General features: G+C 41.7%; 1 protein-coding gene across 1 annotated transcript in view; it reads left to right on the top strand.

Annotated features, from left to right (window-relative positions):
- The window catches only part of VPS53 (VPS53 subunit of GARP complex), a 135,777-nt gene that overhangs the window by 57,655 nt on the left and 58,860 nt on the right, over positions 1-19,262 (top strand). Inside the window, exon 12 of the mRNA XM_014827001.3 lies at positions 15,012-15,113. Within this exon, the coding sequence (XP_014682487.1) occupies positions 15,012-15,113 (102 nt within the window). The remainder of the gene's footprint in view (positions 1-15,011; positions 15,114-19,262) is intronic.

Raw genomic sequence — 19,262 nt, 5'->3', positions numbered from 1 at the left:
TTTCTTATACAAATGTGTTTACATACTTTTTAAAACATACTTTTCGCATTTATATAGTTTAGCAAAGTTATTTTTCAGTTTTTTTAAAATGAGGGAGATGGGCCAAAATAGTGACTTCCAAATGCTTTCTTCTAACAAGCTAATGTGGAGTCCACACAGAATAAAAGCTGACATGTTTTGAACATCCACTGTGTGTCCCACACTGTGCAAGGTGCGTCTGCCTGCAGCCGATGGCTTTGCTTCATCAACCCTAGGAGGTGGGTGCTAGACTCATTTAAAACTTACGCGAGGTCGCACAGCTGGAGTCCCGTTCACTTGTTTACCCCTCACCTCTACTACCTTCTCCAGCCCCCACCTTTCTGGTCCTGAAATCCTGGGACTTCAGTGGAATCCCCGCTTTGCCCCCCAAGACCTGCCTCAGAGTAGGTGCATCAGGAGCTGGTCCCTCAGGGCACTGGGCTGAAGAGAGGTGGCAGAAGCACTGGGGTTTTTTTCCCCCCCTACGCTTTTTTTTTTATTATTGAGTTCATAATAGTTTACATCAATGTGAGATTTCAGCTGTACATTATTTCTTGACTGTCACCACATAAGTGCTCCCCTTCACCCCCTGTTCCAGCCCCCCATCCCCGTTCCCCTGGTAACCACTGAACTGTTTTCTTTGTCCGTGTGTTTGTTGGTATTCCACAAATGAGTGAAATCATATGTCTTTCTCAGACTATTTCGCTTAGCATAATTCCCTCTAGGTCCTTCCATGTTATTGCAAATGGGATGAATTTGTCTTTTTTTCTGGCTGAGTAGTATTCCATTGTATATATATATACTACATCTTTATCCAGTCATGAGTCGATGGGCACTTGGATTGAGAAGCACTCATTTTTAAGGCAAGACCACAATGCCCTGCCTACTCAGGGCCACTCATGTCTTTATTCAAGTAAAATACAACTGGAACCACAAAGCATAGGTAACCGAAATGCCACTGAAGGAAGCATACATCTCTCCTGAGGAGTATTTGATTGGCTTCACCACCCACCTGATTTCCTCATGCTGGCCCTCCTCTCCGCCCTACCCAAGCCATGCTTCCAGCCTGGTTTGAAGCAGAGACTTATACAGCTCTGGGTTCAGCCTGAGGAGATGTCCTCGGGGAAGATGTAAGCATTAAGCACAGGCCTCACCCTGGGAGGGCCCCCCTGAGCTCTGATGGCTTCCAGTTGGGCAGGGTCAGTAGAGCATAAGGACAGGCTCTGTGAGCCAGTAATCCAGCTAACTGGATGGGAAATAGGTCCCCGTGAAGGAAGCTTGAATAGCATTAGTGCCAAACACCTGTTTTGAGCCATTCTTCCCTGCGTTGGCTGGACCCTACTTCCTGGTGATTTTGGTTTTACATTTAGGGAGCTATAGGATTACAGCGGACCAAACGGCCCCATTATATCTCATGACCAGGATAGCCTGTACACTTGGAGCTGTTCCAGGTCACCTCAGGTCTCACTTGTGCTGGAAAGCCCCCTCTAGACATGGTGAGGTTGCTCAACAGGCTAACCACGTAGAGACAGTGAAAAACTGACGGGAGCTGTACACAAGTTTGCGAAGATAATGCTTTTTTGTACAAAACAGGTATAGGAATGTCAAAGTGGCAGTTGGCCGACTGGTAGCCACCTTCTGTCTGAGAGAGGTGACGGTTGGAAGTGCTTGTTTCTCAGGGCAGTGTGGTCTCGCCATGGTCACTCACTCAGCCAGGGCCAGGCTCCTGTCCTGCAGCTTTCTGTCTCCTGGCAGATGCTGTGCTCTGTGGTGTTGGTCACTGTAAGCTAGGAACACTTGAACCTTTTTCACCAATCCCTTCCATTTTGGTCTTCTGTTCTTGAAATTTTCTGGCATGATCCATTTACCAATATCTCCTCCAATTGTTCAGTTGTTGCTTTCCTCTCCTATCAAGTTTGCAGAGAGTTTCGGACTACAAATCCTTGGCCAGGAAATCCTGCTGAACCATGAGCTCTTAATTCACCCCTCCCATTGGTCAGCTGTCTTCTCCACAAACTTCTCCAAATCGTTCAACTTGTTTAAGTCAAACTTTTCCTCTGGACCATTCTAGGTCCCAGTTACACCATTCTGCATTCCATGTCCTGACAATGGCTGCTCCATAGCCTTAAAGGATCTCCCCTTAACGATTGGTTTCTAGAAAGGCGACAGAACCCCTATTGTCTCTTCAGCAAGGCAGGCCAGGCCTTGGTGAATCAGTTCACTGCAGCCCTGCTGTGGGGTGATGTGAAGGTCGTGCTTCTCACTGTGGGTGATGTTCACTCTGAGCCTGGTCCTCCCATCACCTTGCTGTGGGCCAAGTGGGACCACACCTTCTTCACCTGTAGCCTGTAAGCCTCAGTGGCAGGGGCCCTGGTGGATTAGTCATGGTCACTGACCATGCTCACAACAGGCAGCGCTGGGAAGAGGCTGGCCTGGGCTGGGCCAGGGCCTTCAATCAGCCCGACTCCAGTCTAGCCGCTGGGCACCCAGCTGAAGATGTGCCTCTCCTTGGCTCCTTACCTTCTCCTCATGCTGCCTTGCTCCCAGGATATGCTTTTGGGAAAATCTTTTGTGGCCACCACTTTATTTCAGAATATCAGAATAAACTACAAAATGAGTCAAGGTATCTTGATACCCTTTAACATATTCGTAGAAAGTTAGTGAATTCCTTGGAAAGTTATAGAGCAGGTAAGAAGTCAGCCAAGGAGCCAAGTTGACCAGAGACCCTCCCTTGCTGCCCCCTCCCCAACCCACCTCCACTTGCCTTCACTATATCATTCAGAACTTTTTAAGCCCCTTGGTGACTGACTGACAGTGAGTCAGTAATGGTGAGCTCGAGAGGGGACGAGCTCACCTGGGAAGACCTACCGCAGCCCAGCTCCCCTGACTGATCACGATGATGATCGTCGTCTTTTGCTCTTTTTTGACAGAAGCGACTTTGACATCTGATAGAAACATAGACTGAGAGAACCCTGAGGACAGGGCTCATTTTGTTTTTACTGTACTCACCGTAACAAGTTTATAATGTCCTGTGCCGTAGCCGTTACTGGAGGAAGTGAGCTGCCCGTGAATTTTGCCACTTGCCTAAGCCTCTGACCCTTGAAGAGAGATTCAAAATAGTTTGTAAGTTAAAATGCCTTGAAATTAAAAGCAAACGTCTGGATGTGGTTTAACTGTACCTGTGTGCATTATTACTGACTCAATGATTAAATTCAAGGTGAAGAAATTATATTCAGCCTCTACTGAAAACAGAGTAGATGGGGTTAAGTTTTTATAACTGGCTCGTTGAATTTGACAGATTTGTTTTTCAAATAAAATTTAAAATTTTCCCGTTTCATGCAGCTGAAAATCCCCTCTTGGCCATTGCATAAGTTGCATCTCTAAATAGAATTGCCCTTTGGCTTATAGGGGTCATTTTAATATACGTTTATACTTGCCTAGTTTTTAAAATTACGTTATAAATATAGAAGCTATAGGTATGATTTTCAGCCATGCAGTTTGAGCATAAGAGTATTTGCAAAGGGCTTGCTACTTACGAAAGCTCACCCGGAGGGGCTCACCCTACGCCTCAGTCTTCCAACAATTTAACACCTGCATTAGGGAGAGAATGTCAGAAGAGGAGTGGGCAGGGTAGCAGCAGTTCTGTCCTGAGGACTTCTGTCCTGAACAAGGAAATAGCTTTCCCTTGCCCAATGAGCCCCCTTTAGTGTTTCAATTTTTCTTTTTGCTGAGGAAGATTCACCCTGAGCTAACATCTCCTGCTAATCCCCCTCTTTTTGTAGGTGAGCCACCACCACAGCATGGCTGCTGACAGACAAGTGGTGTAGAGCTACACCCAGGAACCCAACCTGGGCCACCGAAGCAGAGCACAGAGGACTTAACCTCTCAGCCCCTGGGGCTGGCCCCCAAAATATTTTTTTTTATTGAAGTAACATTGGTTTATAACATTATATAAATTTTAGGTGTACATCATTATATTTTGACTTCTGTATAGACTACATCGTGTTCACCATCAAAAGCCTAGTTGCCATCTGTCACTGTACAAATGTCCACCTTTACCCTTTTGCCCTCCCTCCACCGTGACCTTCCCCTCTGGTAACTATCAATCTGTTCTTTGTATCTCTGTGTTTGTTGTTGTTTTATATTCCACGTATGTGTGAGATCATATGCTATTTGGCTTTCTCCATCTGACTTATCTCACTTAGCAAAATACCCCCAAGGTCTGTCCAAGTTGTTACAAATGGCAAGCTTTCATCTTCTTTATGACTTAATAGTATTCCATTTTATGTATATACCACATCTTTATCTATTCATCCATCAGTGGGCACTTAGGTTGTTTCCCTTGTCTCGGCTATTGTAAATAATGCTGCAATGAACATAGGAGTACATATATCTTTTCAAATTAATGTATTTGTGTTCTTTGGATAAGTACCTACAAGTGTAATAGCTGGATCATATGGTAGTTCTCTTTTTAATTTTTTGAGGAATCTCCATACTGTTTTCCAAAGTGGCTACACCAGGTTGCATTCCCACCAGCAGTGTACAAGGATTCCCTTTTCTCCACATGCTCTCCAACACTTGTTATTTTTGGTCTTTTTAATAATAGCCATTCTGATGGGCATGAGGTGATATCTCATTGTGGTTTTGATTTGCATTTTCCTAATAATTAGTGTGGTTGAACACCTTTTCCTGTTGGCCATCTGTATATCTTCTTTGGAAAAATTTCTGTTTGGATCCTCTGCCCATTTTTTAATTAAGTTAAGATTTTTTTGTTGTTGAGTTGTATGAGTTCTTTGTATATTTTGGATGTTAACCCCTTATCAGATATATGATTTGCACATATCTTCTCCCAACTGGTAGGTTATCTTTTCATTTTGTTGATGATTTCTTTTGCCATGCAGCTTTTTAGTTTGATGTGGTCCCATTTGTATGTTTGTTTCCCTTGTGTGTGGAGACATATTCAAAAAGATGCTGCTAAGACCAGTGTCAAAGACTGTACTGCCTATGTTTTCTTCTAGGAGTTTTATGGTTTTCAGGTCTTACAAGTCTTTAATCCATTTTGAATTAATTTTTGTGTATGGTGTAAGATAATGATCTACTTTCATTCTTTTTGCGTGTGGCTGTCCCATGTCCTCAGCACCATTTTCTGAAGAGACTTCCTTTCTCCATTGTATTTTCTTGCTCCTTTGTCCAAAACTAGCTGTCCATAAAAATTTGAGTTTATTTTTGGGCTTTCAGTTCTGTCCCATTGATCTGTGTGTCTGTTTTTCTGCCAGTACCATGCTGTTTTGATTATTGTAGCTTTGTAGTATACTTTGAAATTAGGGAGTGTGATGCCTCCAGCTCTGTTTTTTTCCCTCAGGATTCCTTTGGCTATTCGGGGTCTTTTGTTGTTCCATATAAATTTTAGGGTTCTTTGTTCTATTTCTGTGAAAAATGTCATTCGGACTTTGATAGGGATTGCATTGAATCTGTAGTTTGCTTTAGGTAATATGGACATTTTAGCTATTTTCGGTCTTCCAAACATAAACACGGAGTATCTTTCTCTTTCTTTTTGTCTTCCTCCCTTTCTTTCAACAATGTTTTATAGTTTTCAGTGTGCAGGTCTTTAACCTCCTTGGTTAGATTTACTCCTAGGTATTTTACTCTTTTTGTTGCAATGTAAATAGGATTATATTCTTGATTTCTCTTTCTGCTAGTTTGTTATTATATAGAAATGCAACTGATTTTTGCATATTGATTTCATACCCTGTAACTTTGCTGTTTTCATGTATTATTTCTAATACTTTTTTGGTGGATTCTTAGGGTTTTCGTATAAAGTCACATCATCGGCAAATAGTGACAGTTTTACTTCTTTCTTCCCAATTTGGATCCCTTTTACTTCTTTTTCTTGCCTAATTGCTCTGGCTAGAACTTCCAATACTATGTTGAATAAGAGTGGCGAAAGTGGGTATTCCTTGTGTTGTACCTGTTCTTAGAGGGATAGCTTTCAGTTTTTCACCATTGAGTATGGTGTTAGCTATGTTGTATATGGCCTTTATCATGTTGAGGTACTTTCCTTCTATACCCTTCTTATTCGGGGTTATCATAAATGAGTGCTGAATCTTGTCGAATGCTTTCTTTGCATTTACTGAGATGATCATGTGATTTTTATTCTTCATTTTGTTAATGTGCTGTATCACATTGATTGATTTGCCGATGTTGGGCCATTGTTGCATCCCTAGAATGAATCCCACTTGATTGTGGTGTGTGATCCTTTTAATGTTGTGTTCAATTTGCTAATATTTTATTGAGGATTTTTGGATCTGTGTGCATCAGCAATATTGGCCTGTAATTTTCTTTTTTTGTGTTGTCCTCTGGTTTTGGTATCAAGGTAATGTTAGCCTCATAAAATGTTAGGAAGCATCTCCTCCTCTTTAATTTTTTGGAAGAGTTTGAGAAGTATAAGTATTAAATCTTCTTTGAATGTTTGGTAGAATTCACTGGGGAAGCCATCTGGTCCTGGACTTTGTTTTTTGGGAGGTTTTTGATTACTGTTTCAATCTCCTTACTAGTGATTGATCTGTTCAGATTCTCTATTTTTTTCTTGATTCAGTTTTGGAAGGTTGTGGGAGTCTAAGAATTTATCCATTTCTTCTAAGTTATCCAGTTTGTTGGCATTTGGCTTTTCATAGTATTCTCTTATCCTTTGTATTTCTGTGATATCCATTGTACTTTCTCCTCTTTTGTTTCCGATTTTATTTATTTGCTTTTTTTTGTTTTTTTTTCTTAGTGAGTCTAGCTAAAGGTTTGTCGATTTAGTTTATCTTTTCAGAGAACCAGCTTTTAGTTTCATTGATCTTTTCTATTGTCTTTTTAGTCTCTGTTTCATTTATTTCCACTCTGATTTTTATTATTTCCTTTCTTCTTCTGATTTTGGGGTTTGTTTGTTCTTCTTTTTCTAGTTTCTTTAGATGTAATGTTACATTGTTTATTAGAGATTTTTCTTGTTTCTTGAAGTAGGCCTATATTGCTATAAACCTCCCTCTTAGTATGACTTTTGCTATATCCCATAGATTTTGGTATGTCATATTTTCATTTTCATTTGTCTCCAGATCTCTGCTTTGATTTCTTTGTCGACCCAATAGTTGTTCAGTGGCATTTTGTTTAATCTACACTTATTTGTGAGTTTTTCAGTTTTCTTCTTGTAGTTGATTCCTAGTTTCATACCGTTGTGGTTGGAAAAGATGCTTAATGTTGTTTCAGTCTTCTTAAATTTATTGAGACTTGTTTTGTGGCCTAACATGTGATCTGTCCAGGAGAACATTCCATGTGCATTTGAAAAGAATGTGTATTCTGCTGTTTCTGGATGGAGTTTCTGTATATGTCTATTAAGTTCATCTGGTCTAATGTGTCATGTAAGGCCAGTGTTTCCTTATTGAGTTTCTGTCTGGATGATCTATCCATTGATGCAAGTGGGGTGGTAAAGTCCCCTTCTATTATTCTGTTACTGTAAATTTCTTTTTTTACGTCTGTTAATATTTGCTTTATGTATTTAGGTGCTCCTGTGTTGGACACATAGATATTTACAAGGGTTATATCCTCTTGGTGGATTATTCCCTTTATCTTTATGTAATGTCCTTCTTTATCTCTTGCTACAGTTTTTGTTTTAAAGTCTATTTTGTCTAATATAAATATTGCTACCCCAGCTTTCTTTTCATTTCCATTTGGGTGGATTATCTTTTTTTCATCCCTTCACTTTCAGCCTGTGTGTGCCTTTAGATCTAAAGTATGTCTCTTGCATGCAGCATATATATAAGTCTTGGGTTTTTTTATCCATTCAGCCACCTTTTGTCTTTTGATTGGAGCATTTAGTCCATGTACATTTAAATAATCATTGATAGATATGTACTTATTGCTGTTTTGTTACCTTTTTCCTGGATATTTTTGTAGTTTTTCTCTGTTTCTTTCTTCTTCCCTTGCTCTCTTCCTTTGTGATTTGATGACTTTCTTTAGTGTTATGTTTGGGTTCTTTTCTCTTTATTTGTTGTGTATTTTTTAATTGGGTCGTTTCTCTTTTTGTTGCAGAGTTATAGGAGGTTTTTATATATTCTAGATAGTCTTTATGCATTCTCTTGTATATCAGATATATGATCTGCAAATATTTTCTCCCATTCTGTGAGTTGCCTTTTCACTTTTTCTTTCTTTCTTTTTTTTTTTTTTTTTGGCTTTTTCTCCCCAAATCCCCTAGTACATAGCTGTGTATTTTAGTTGTGGGTCCTTCTAGTTGTGGCATGTGGGATGCTGCCTCAGCATGGCCTAATGAGCAGTGCCATGTCTGCACCCAGGATCTGAACCAGTGAAACCCTGGGCCACCGAAGTGGAGCGTACAAACCTAACCACTCGGCCATGGGGCTGGCCCTGCCTTTTTACTTTCTTGATATTGTCCTTTGATATACAAAAGTTTTCAATTTTGATGAACTCCAATTTATCAGTTTTTTTCCTTTGTTGTTTGAGTTTTGGTGTCATATCCGAGGTCACATAGATTTAATAGATTTACCTATGTTTCTAAGAGTTTTATAGTTTTAGCTCTTATGTTAGATTTTTGATCCATTTTAAGTTAATTTTTGTATATGACGTGTAAATACAATTTTATATCCTACTTTTCTTCATATATCGTATCTTAAGTGCTTTCTCAATCACTGTATAACATTTTGTTACATAGATGTTCCATAGTTTCCCTGACCATTCTTTTCTTGTTGGACCCTTAGGTACTTGTCAGTTTCTCAGTTTCATAGAGAAGGCCACAATGAACATTTAGTGAACAAGTCGTTTTCACATTTGAGATTATTTTCTTATGATCCAAGTGGAATTATGGGGTCAAAAGGTATGAGTATTTTCAAGTTTAAGATAGCCTCTGTTTTGAACTTCTTTCTGTATTCTTGTTGTCTCTTATGAATACATCTGCTTGGTCTCTCCTAGCACTGAGTGTTGATATTAGTGATGGTTTATTAAGATTCAGATGAAGTAGTCAGTCTTTGTTTTAGTGCATTTCATGATGCTAATGCTCTGATGCATAACATAAAGGTGTAACTCTGCCACATAAAAAAAACAAAGCAATCTGAAAATGTTTTTGTAATTACTAGAGTAATACATGCTTCTGTTCCTACGTATATACTCAAGAGAATTGAAAACATATTCATACAAACACTTGTACACAGATGTTCATAGCAGCACTATTCACAATAGCCAAAAGGTAGAAACAACCCAAATGTCCATTAATGGACAAATAAATAAACAAAATGTGGTATATCCATACAATGGAATATTATTCAGCCATAAATAGGACTGGAGTACACATATTACAACATGGATGAAACTTGAAAACACTATACTATGCAGAAGAAGCCAGACATAAAAAGCCAAATGTCATATGATTCCATTTATATGAAATGTACAGAATAGGCCAGGGATGAGACAGTGGGGAAGACTGGGAATCGACAGCTAGTGGATATGGGTTTCTTTTTGGGGTGAAAAATCTTCTAGGATTAGATAGTGGTGATAGTTGCACAACCTTGTGAATATACTAAAAATCACTGAATAGTAAATCACCTTAAAATGGTGAATTTTATGTTAATTATATCATAATTTAAAAATATTAAGGACTTTAGAAAATACTGTCTGAGTTTAGTTATAATCTTTACTCCTCAGATAAACACCTTGTCTACCAAGAAGAAGACAGAAATATATACTTGTTAAAACTCAAACAGAATAAAACATTTTAGAAGAACAGTCTCTTCTTTCTCCACTACTCTAAATCCCTCTCCCCAGAGATGTCCACTGTTTAATAGTTTGGAATATATTTTTGAGACTCTCTTATAAACATGCATATGTGCACGCAAGTGCACACACTCATAGGGTTTTTTGTTTACAGAAAATAGAAAATGTTGCCCTTGTGTCCAAAGAGTGTTTCATTGAGTGCTGCTTATCGGATCAACATTTATTCACAAGTGTTTTTCAAGCTCCCTCTTTGTTCAGGGCCTTGAGAAAAGATGAAAAATTGAGTCAGACAGATGCTTACGGTCAAGCAGGAGAAAAAAATCTATACGTAACTGTCATAATATAAGATATAAACGTGTTGACACCAAGAGAGGGGTTCCAATAATATTAAACCAGGTGTACATAGTCCTACCCTTCAGCTGAAGCCTCCAGGCCATCTCTTTCAGGACAAATCAGGAATTGGACTGGAGTAAAGTATTTATGGAATGAGAAATGCAGAAACTGTGGAACTTTCATCTCATAACTGAAAGCTTTCTCCTCCAGGAAAAGGAAAAAGATTAGTCTTAAATTTCAGAGTTTCTTCTTTGATAATTTAAAGTGTCCAGCTAGGGCCTCAGAAAAGGATTTGTGCAGGCAGACCCAGCTATGGATATACTACCGACTAAAGCCAGGCTTTCTCTTCCCAACAGTAAATTAGACAGTCTGGCTGTCCTGTGGCCCTTATTGTTTGCAAGGTGTTGGGAATCCCGTGTGGTTTAATTAGTAGGAATTAACTTGCTACATGAAGAATTTTGTCCTTCCTGTACAGACTTGAAATCAACTGTCATCGTAGCAAAATGAATGAATTCTTTTAAAATTGGAAAGTCGTTTATTTCTTGGCAAATTTTTGGTTTCATTTAGCAGCCCCAGAGCTCATGGAATATGTCATTTGAGTTATTTAAAATCTAAACCCAACCTTGTAATTCTTTATGGTCTACGACAGCTGCAAAGCAGGAATGAGAAGTGTGGTCTGGTTGGCTCTGATGACAGGGCTCTTGCACAGAAGGCTGAGATGTGCCAGGGACTGGTTCTGCAAAGACTTGTTTTTTCATTACAGCAAATTAATCTGAGCAGTAACATAGCCCTCTAAATAGCAGGAGTCTGTATATACCCCCAAGGTTTTGTAATATAGCATTTGCCAGTAGGATGGTGGTAGGTGCGGTACTGGGAGGGCTTCGGTGGAGAATACAGAAGAAGGGCGAGCTCAGTATGCCTTTGCCTTGTAATTTGATGGGCCCATTGCTTTCACTTCCTGGAGAGATCCCCAAAGAGACAAAATAGTAGGGACAGGATCTCACTTGTGATTAAAAGGAATTCTTTTTAGAAGACTTCTTAGCCCTGCGCTCTCACTTCTTCCCCTTCTTAGAGTTGCTTCATTGAGGGAGGCACAACCACAGTTCTGCCTTATTTAGTTGCCAGCCCCCATTAAAGACTAATGAAAGCTCCCACTTACTGAGCTTTCCCTATGTGCCAGACACTGTGTTGAGCTGCTTTATAGACATATCTCATGCTTTCTATACATTGTCTCATCTAACCCTCATGCCAGCTCTGTGCAGCAGCTGTTAATATCCCTTCACATTGCAGATAGAAGAAGTGAGGGTTGGAGAAGTTAAGCAACATACCCAAGTGATAGAGCCTGGTCTTGAACCCGGGTTTGTCAGATCCAGAGCCTGTGCTCTCACCACTGCACGAGGCTGCCCCCTCTCAGTAGTGGTAATACCAGCCACCCAGTTGCACAGGCCAAAAAGTGATTGATCCTTGACTCCTTTCTTTCCTTCGCCCTCACATCCACACTCTCAACAAGTCCTCTTGACTTTATCTTCTAAATGTGTCCCAAATCTGCCCACCTTTCTCTGTCCCCATGACACCATCTTAGTCCAGTCCTGTATCAGAGCTTGTCTGGAACACTGTAGCAGGCTCACAAACTGATCTTCTTGCTTCCCTTAGAGTCATTCTCCTCACGGCAGTGGAATTATATTTTAAAAGTCTAAATTAGATCATATGACTTGTCTGTTTAAATCCCCGAGTGACTGCCCAGTTGCGATGAGAAGAAAATCTAACTTTACCTTGGCCCATGAAAGGCTGTGACTGGGCGCCTGCCGCCTCTCTTACCTCATGTCCCCTCTCCTCCTTTCTGTCCCTCAGACTCACCGGGCTCATTCCACCCTTCAAACAGGGTCCCTCTGCTGAGAATGCTCTCCCCCAGATTTTTCTCCTGCTGGCTCCTTCTCCTCATTTAGGTCCCTGCTCAAATATCACCTCCTCAAAGAGGCCTTCCCTGATCACCCTACATAAAGAAGCACTTCTCCAGCCTCACCCCCACCCGTCCCAGTTCCTCAGCTTTATTTTCATCTGTTTTCAGTGCCTGCCCTCCTTGTCTATCTTATTCAGTGTTGCTTCCCTAGTGCCTAGAAGAGTCCCTGGAAGAGAGTAGGTGCTCAGAGCAGAGAACTGCTGAACGAATGGTAAACGTATGGTCTTCCCTTTGCTTAGAAGGCTCTGCCCCCCACCCCCCCCCCCCCCCCACACACACACACTTCTCCTTCCTCCTTCCCATATTTAACTGGAGTATCCTCCAGTTCTGGCTCAAACATCATTTCCTAGGGAAGTTTTCCATGACCCTCTGTTGCATCCTTTCATAACAACCTCTGCTTTTCCTGCATGGCCCTCATCACATGTTTGTGTGATCGCTTGATGAAAGTCTGTCTCCCCACCTGACTACAGTCTCCATGAGGTCAGAGGTGGTCTCTCTTGCTCACTGCTCTCCTCAGAGTGCCCAGCACATCCATTTCTCAAGTGGATGAATGGAGGAGTGAACCACTTGTCTTATATCAACTTGATCCACACTTGGAATGTGTGTACCCCAAATGAACAAGCAAGGAGTTCTTTAGTGCCCAGGACTCCCTCAGTAATCGTATCAGTATGTTAATAGAGACAGACTGTGGAAACGGGAAAGAAACCTTGGGAATTTTCCGACCCGGTAACACTCAGCAAGTAGCCCACGCTGTACTGCCTCAAATGTCTTTTCAGTCCTGCCTTTTATGTTTTGCTTCTTACTACTTAATCTGTTGGACAGTCCACTGGTGAGCGTGGAGCCCAGGAACACCCTCAGTCCACTTCACCGATGTCCACTTTTTATCACTATTTCCGCTAACATTGTTTTTAGAATGAAGCCCACCTTCGTGTAATTGTAAGACGCTGTTATCACCCCTGGTAGACCTAGGAGGAACGTTTAGTTCAAAAATTCAAATCCTGTTTCTATCACTCAGTGATTTCGAACAAAGCTTTTAACTTCACTTACTGACTTTCTTTCCACATCTCCAAAGAACCAAAAACCTCAGAATCATAGGGATTCAGCTCAACAGTATGATTCCAAAACCCACTGTTCAGCCAGTGGGATCAGGAGTCAATACTATTAACTAATTTAACTTGTTGTTGTTGAAGCGTAGGCTTCGTAGGTTCCCTTTCTCACCATTGCCCTCTCCCTAAGATACCAGCAACCCTTACAAGACACCTAAAACTTAGAAATACTGTTTGCAAGGAAACGGTGCTTTCTAAAAATAGCCTATTTCTAAAAATAAACTGAAATACCTTTAAGTTTATAGGGACTTTTTCTTTTCCATATCAGGCAAGCAAGCCAAAGTTCGAAGCATATAAATTTGAAATGTTTGCTTGGTTGTTAGACCATATTGTTTCTCAACAGGACGCCACAAAAATCATTGTCCTGCTAATGATTACCTTGAGCTAATGCATTAATCACAAGGCTTTCTTCATACGCTGAGGCTCTGTCTAGCTACATAATAGCATCCAAGTGTTTTGGCCAAGAATTAAGTAGTTTACATGAGTGTAAGCAGAACTGTCTTAAAGCCTAAACCAGACACAAGTGTGGTTTTTGTTTTTTCTGTTTAAGTCTTATTTTTTATTTTTCTGGGTTATTTTGTTTGTTTGGGGTTTTTGTTTTGTTTTGTTTTGGGGTTTTTTGGTAATATCTTCATTGATGTCCTGGCACTTGACATTCACGCCATAGTCCATCTGCTGTCCCTCTTGGCTTAGAGATTAGTTCAAGTTGCTCCACTGATACATATGAAGATGTCGCAAGTACATTTAGAAACTCCCTCTCCACCTGGCTTCTTGTCTTCTTGAGCCAGTCCTTGCCCCTTCCCCTCACCCCCAGCACCAGCCAATCCCTTTTGTCCTGCTGGTCCACTTAGTTTCCTTTCTCCTAGAACTCCCAGCTCCCTCGCATAAACAACATCTTGAGGTCAAATTTGTGAAAAATTCCAAAAAGCTGCCTTGATTCTGTTGTTGCACTGGAATTATCGTCACTAAAGTCTGTTGTATGTATCATGTGCTTCTTCTAGGGTTTCACACACTTTATCACATTTGATCCTTCAAGTACTCCTGTAACTGTATCCTCATTCAGCAGATGAGGCTGTTGTGCCTTAGAGAAGCTAGCTGATTTGGCCAATGCAGCAGAGTTGGAGCTAAAACTCACATCTCCTGCTTCCAGCTTTCCCACTAGCGTGTGGTCCCCCTCAATGATGTATTTGTAAAAAGGGTTCATATTCAGGAACTGGGGAGGAGATTTTCCCAAGGAGATTTTGTTGTGGTTGTCGTAATGGGACTTATTTGGGAAGGGACTTCTATCTATCATCCAGAACACATAAGATTAGCTTTATAGTTTGTTCTTGACTTCAAACCCATATTTATGGAGCACCTGTTATATGCCATGCACTAGAGACAGGATGGGGAACAAGACAGCCGTGATCCCTGCCATCCTGGAATCTAGTGGGGAGAAGACAAATAAACGGGCAATTGCAGTATTTTAATAACTGCCTGGGTAGGGGACATACTTGGTGAGGTGGGAGCGTGTGGCAGGGACATCTAACCCAAACTCGGCAGACAGGGAAGGCTTCCCAGAAGAAGGGACTTCTCGTTCATTTGAAGACTGAAGGATGAATGAGAGTTTTAGCCGGATTGTGATTGAGGTGGGGTGGGCAGTAAGTTTTCTGGAAGGTGGAAAAGCAATGTGAAGGCCTGGAGGTGAGACTGTGGTCTGTGTTACCTCTATTCTTGTTTATTAGATCAGACTTCATGATTTAGCTGTTGGAGAGACTTGGAAAAACCAGAAGCTCGATGGGGAAAGCTATTAGATATACTCAGAAAGTATGTGTCTTTCTTATGTCTCTTAACAGAAAAAACTCGAGTCTCCTCCCCCATCCACCAATCCCTTCCTGGAAGATGAGCCAGCACCAGAGATGGAGGAACTGGCGGCGGAGAAAGGAGATTTAGATCAGGTAAGTCTGGTTCGCATTTCCACATGCAGCCCACCTGATGTTTGTTTCTGAAAATGGGTCTGCTCATTCTAAATATGATCCTCTGCCCATTGACCACATTCAGAGATTACAGCTTTGGTGGTCTTTATAGAAAGCCTTTATCTGAAAGTACACTTAGAGAACAGTGAAAAAGGAGCCCTTCCTGTCTCACCTCTCTGCCCCTGAATTGCCTCACCATGGGAATTAGCAACATGCACAAGCTTAATTAGCCCAGTGGTGGGGCAGCAGAATTCTTCCCTGCCTCATTCATCATCTCCTACACTTGTCAGCTTAGCTTTTGCTTGTGCCCTCATCTGGTCCCGTGATGACGTGAGAGGCTGAAAGATCCGCAGTGAAGTTAGCAGCACCATCAGCTAGGAGAGGCCTCCCCTCACTGTAAGCTGATCACTTTAGGTCTGGAAGCCATTGGAGAGGCCTGGAAACATCAAGATGACCAGTGGCATATTTGGAGAGTTACTTTTCAGAACACACTAGCACTTTCATTTCCTTCGGATTTTTCTGTCCAACTCTAAATTTCCTCTCCCTTCATTCTACAGAATGGTGTTTTTGTTTCACTGCCATTTTATGACGAGAGGTTAGAGCAGTAAATCAGAGCTTTTCCTGTCTGGATTAGTGATCCTTCTTTTTAATTTTCCACACTTGGCTGCTAGAGGATTATTTTATAGTATTGTTTTGCTCCAGACACCACCAAAAGGGAGGTTGGCTGGGAAGACCAGCTCTGGGAAACCCTTAGCCACGCCCTTCACAGCTAACCCTGCATTCCTAGCATCATGAGGGTAGGTGTACAGTCCTGGCGGGAGGCAAGAGAATTTCCAGGAGCAGTTCTGAAGTGATGCAATAAAATGTGTCTGGTCCGTTGATTGAAGAACTGTAATAACATGGATACTTCACTCTTTTATGGTGCTTTATAATTTAAAAGTCTTTTACATGCTTTATTTCATTTCATCTTCACAATGCCTGCCTCTCATTTTATAGGCGTTTATATGAGCTGTAATGCCTGCAGCTCAGGGAGGTTAAGTGATTTGCCCAGGGTTACATAGTTTGGAAGTGGAGGAGCTAGGACTGGAAGCCAGGTCTAGATGTCAGAGACTAGAATTCCTTTCCTGGTGCTCTTTTTATTACACCATGATGTCTCAGTGAAAAGTAGAAGACATAGAAATGAGTCCCATGAATAAAACTGAAAGGATACCTGAGGCTGTAGCCCAGAGATCCATGGGATAAGATGTAATTGATTTAAAACCATCGAATCAGCTAGCATGGGAGAAAAGATTTCTTCTAACTAAAGAAATGCATCTCTCTTCACTTTGGGCAGAAGGACTGGGATAGGAGGAGGAGTCTGGATGGAGAGCTCATCCTTCAGGTGTATCCTCCACCCACACTCGGTCACCTGCACCCTTAGAGCTTGCTTTGTGTAGTAGTGCCATTTGCAGGGACCTCCTGTGTCCCCAGAGTTGGTGGCTGCCATCATCATGTCCAGAATTGTGTACTTGAATACTCAGATGCTTTGTAGTGCTGCCATGAAAAGTTATCCCTTTAGCTGGTCATCTCTGGATGTTGTTAAACTGAATTATGGTAGAGCCCCTCATTACCTACAGAACTGTTTTGCCAGGTAAAATATGATTTTTCTTTCTCATGGAACTTTTTGCTCATCCTGGAAGTTTGAGCTTATTGTTGTAAGGACCAAGACCTGCTCATTCTAAGGATATAGAACACAGAAACCTGGGCTGAAGCAGAGTCACCTGGTGGGGAAAATGCCAGCCTCTGGTCTGCCATTAACTGACTGTGTGACCTTAGGCAGGTTTTTACTCTCTCTAGACTTCCCTAGTTTTTTTCATCTTGAGAGAGAGCTAATGGTTTTCGAACTGTATTCCTTGGTGCCCCATCAGATGTCACTGTGGGTAGTTGGAAGGAGACCAGGGCCCTGGTCCCTCTAAACAGCAGTTCTATTTTGAGCCATTTTTATCGTGGTCTTCCAGGTAAAATTTCTTTTGAACCAAGGGTTTTAGGTCTGTTCAAAAGAAAGTACTAAAAACCCTTGGACTGATCCTCCACAGCTTCATGGGCTGTTACTTGTTAGTAATGAAACTTATACACCAGTGACTAAGGCCTTACACACCATCCCTGACCTCCCACTGCCTCACCAGCACTTGTCTTGCCTGTGGTTGATTAGCTAGGAGCTCTTACTGGCTTCTGGAGCTGGGTGCACAGGAAGAGCAGGAGCCCTGGGGCGTTGGGGAGGAAGTCCACAGGATGCTGGTGGTGAGCTCAGCCAGAGGTGGTGGGGGAAGGCCCCTGGTGGTTGTCCCGGGTTACCCAACCCATTGCCTCACTGCAAGCTGTAGACACTTGGCCCTCAAGGTAAGGTCACTCCCCTGCTCACTACTGCAGTTTAGGATATTGAGAAGGGAGAGTGCACTTGGAAAGAGGCCTTTAGTTTGAACATCAGTGGCCAGCATATTCCCAGTGATAAAAAATGGCATCTGAAAGGGGACTGAGGATACTCAAAGTATAAAAGAAAGAGGGAGAAGAAATGAGGAATTTCTGGTTTTAAAATGTACCCTTCTGGTGATCCTAGCAGTTAGATTTAATCTGTTTACATTGGATAGTAATAAAAGGAAATGGGACCAGCTGCAGACCTCCTTACTGTGACAACAGTAACCTTTTATTATTCCATCAAACTCCAGGAGGAAATAGCTTAAACATCTGCAGCTTTTGGACAGAATTCACACACTCAGAAATCTAGCCTGAATGCTACTGCTAAATGACTTAGTATATTCTTAAAGCTGAGAATCAACCCTTTGGGGAGCCAGACAGTGCAAAGGGAGACACCAGTGTGAGCTGAAATTCCAGCACCTATTATCTAAATATGAGCACATTTACAAAGCAGCTATAGACAGGAGGTGGCCCTGTGGGAAAGAAGGAAGCTTCAGGCAGTCCCTCCCATTGTTCCCCTCTTGCTTCCAGCTCACACTAAAAACGCTGCAAGAGGGCCAAGAGCTGTGGTGGCAGGTCTCTCCCCGCTGTCAGGACTGGCATTAGTGGGCAGGGGCGGGCGGAGCAGAGTCTCCTGCAGGGAGGGTGGGACGTCTGCACCGTCTGATTGTGCAGCCCTCTGAGCACTGAATGCAGAGTGTTCTGTGGGGCCTCGTCAAGCACAGGGGCTGTGGAAGACCGATCCACATGAGTTTGTTGGAATGTCCTGTGACCATTTTCTTTTATCACTTAGAATCTATATTTTATACTTATACTGAATGAGCTATTCAGGCTTATCCCGACAGAGGTTTTTATCATATATCACTTTTGTGCCGATATAAAAAAGGAAAATCTAAGTAAAATAAATAGGTTAAGATATTCCTAAAATTTCTTCACATTCAGAATCTAGCTCTCCCGAACCACTTTTTAAAACACTTTTTATTTTGAAATAATTATCGACTCATCAGAAGTTGCAGAGTACAGAGAGGTCCTGTGCACTCATCTCCCAGCTTCCCCCGTTGGTGACAGCTGACATTACTACAGTGCATCATCAAAACCAGGAAATTGATTCTAAGCCCTTTTCTGCTCAGGGTGGATGTCTGTTTCCCCATGCGGTGTCGTCCTCTTGGCCCTCCAGAGTGTCAATGTGCCATTCCCTAAGAGCGCTGCACCGCTGGATCAGGGCTTATCTGCCAGGCTGTTGGCACCCACCTCCCAAGTTTCTTACTGTTATTTTTTACTTTAAAAAAAAAATAATGGCAAACCTAGAGAAAAGTTTTAAGAATATTACAGGAAACTCTGAATATCTTTCACCTGGGTTCAGCAATTGTTGACATTTTGCTACATTTACTTTACCATTTCCTCCGCATTCCTCTTCTCTCTCTCCCTCTCTCTCTCTCTCTCTCTCCTTCCCTCCCCCTCTGTCTCTCTCTCAGAACAACCTGCAAGTTTGCAGATACCATGCCCTTTACCTCTAAATATTTCAATATATATTTCCTAAGAAAAAGGACATCGCTTATGTTACCACAGATCAAAATCAGAAAATTTAACGTCAGTGCAGTACTATTATCTAATCTATAGACTTCATTTAAATTTCATAATGTAGCCATTCTAAAGTGATCAATTAGGGGCCAGTCC

The sequence above is a fragment of the Equus asinus genome, chromosome 13 (genome assembly GCF_041296235.1).
Source record: "Equus asinus isolate D_3611 breed Donkey chromosome 13, EquAss-T2T_v2, whole genome shotgun sequence".
Taxonomy (NCBI): Eukaryota; Metazoa; Chordata; class Mammalia; order Perissodactyla; family Equidae; genus Equus; species Equus asinus.
Note: the sequence above shows the minus strand (reverse complement) of the source record. Positions and strands in the feature narration are given on the sequence as shown.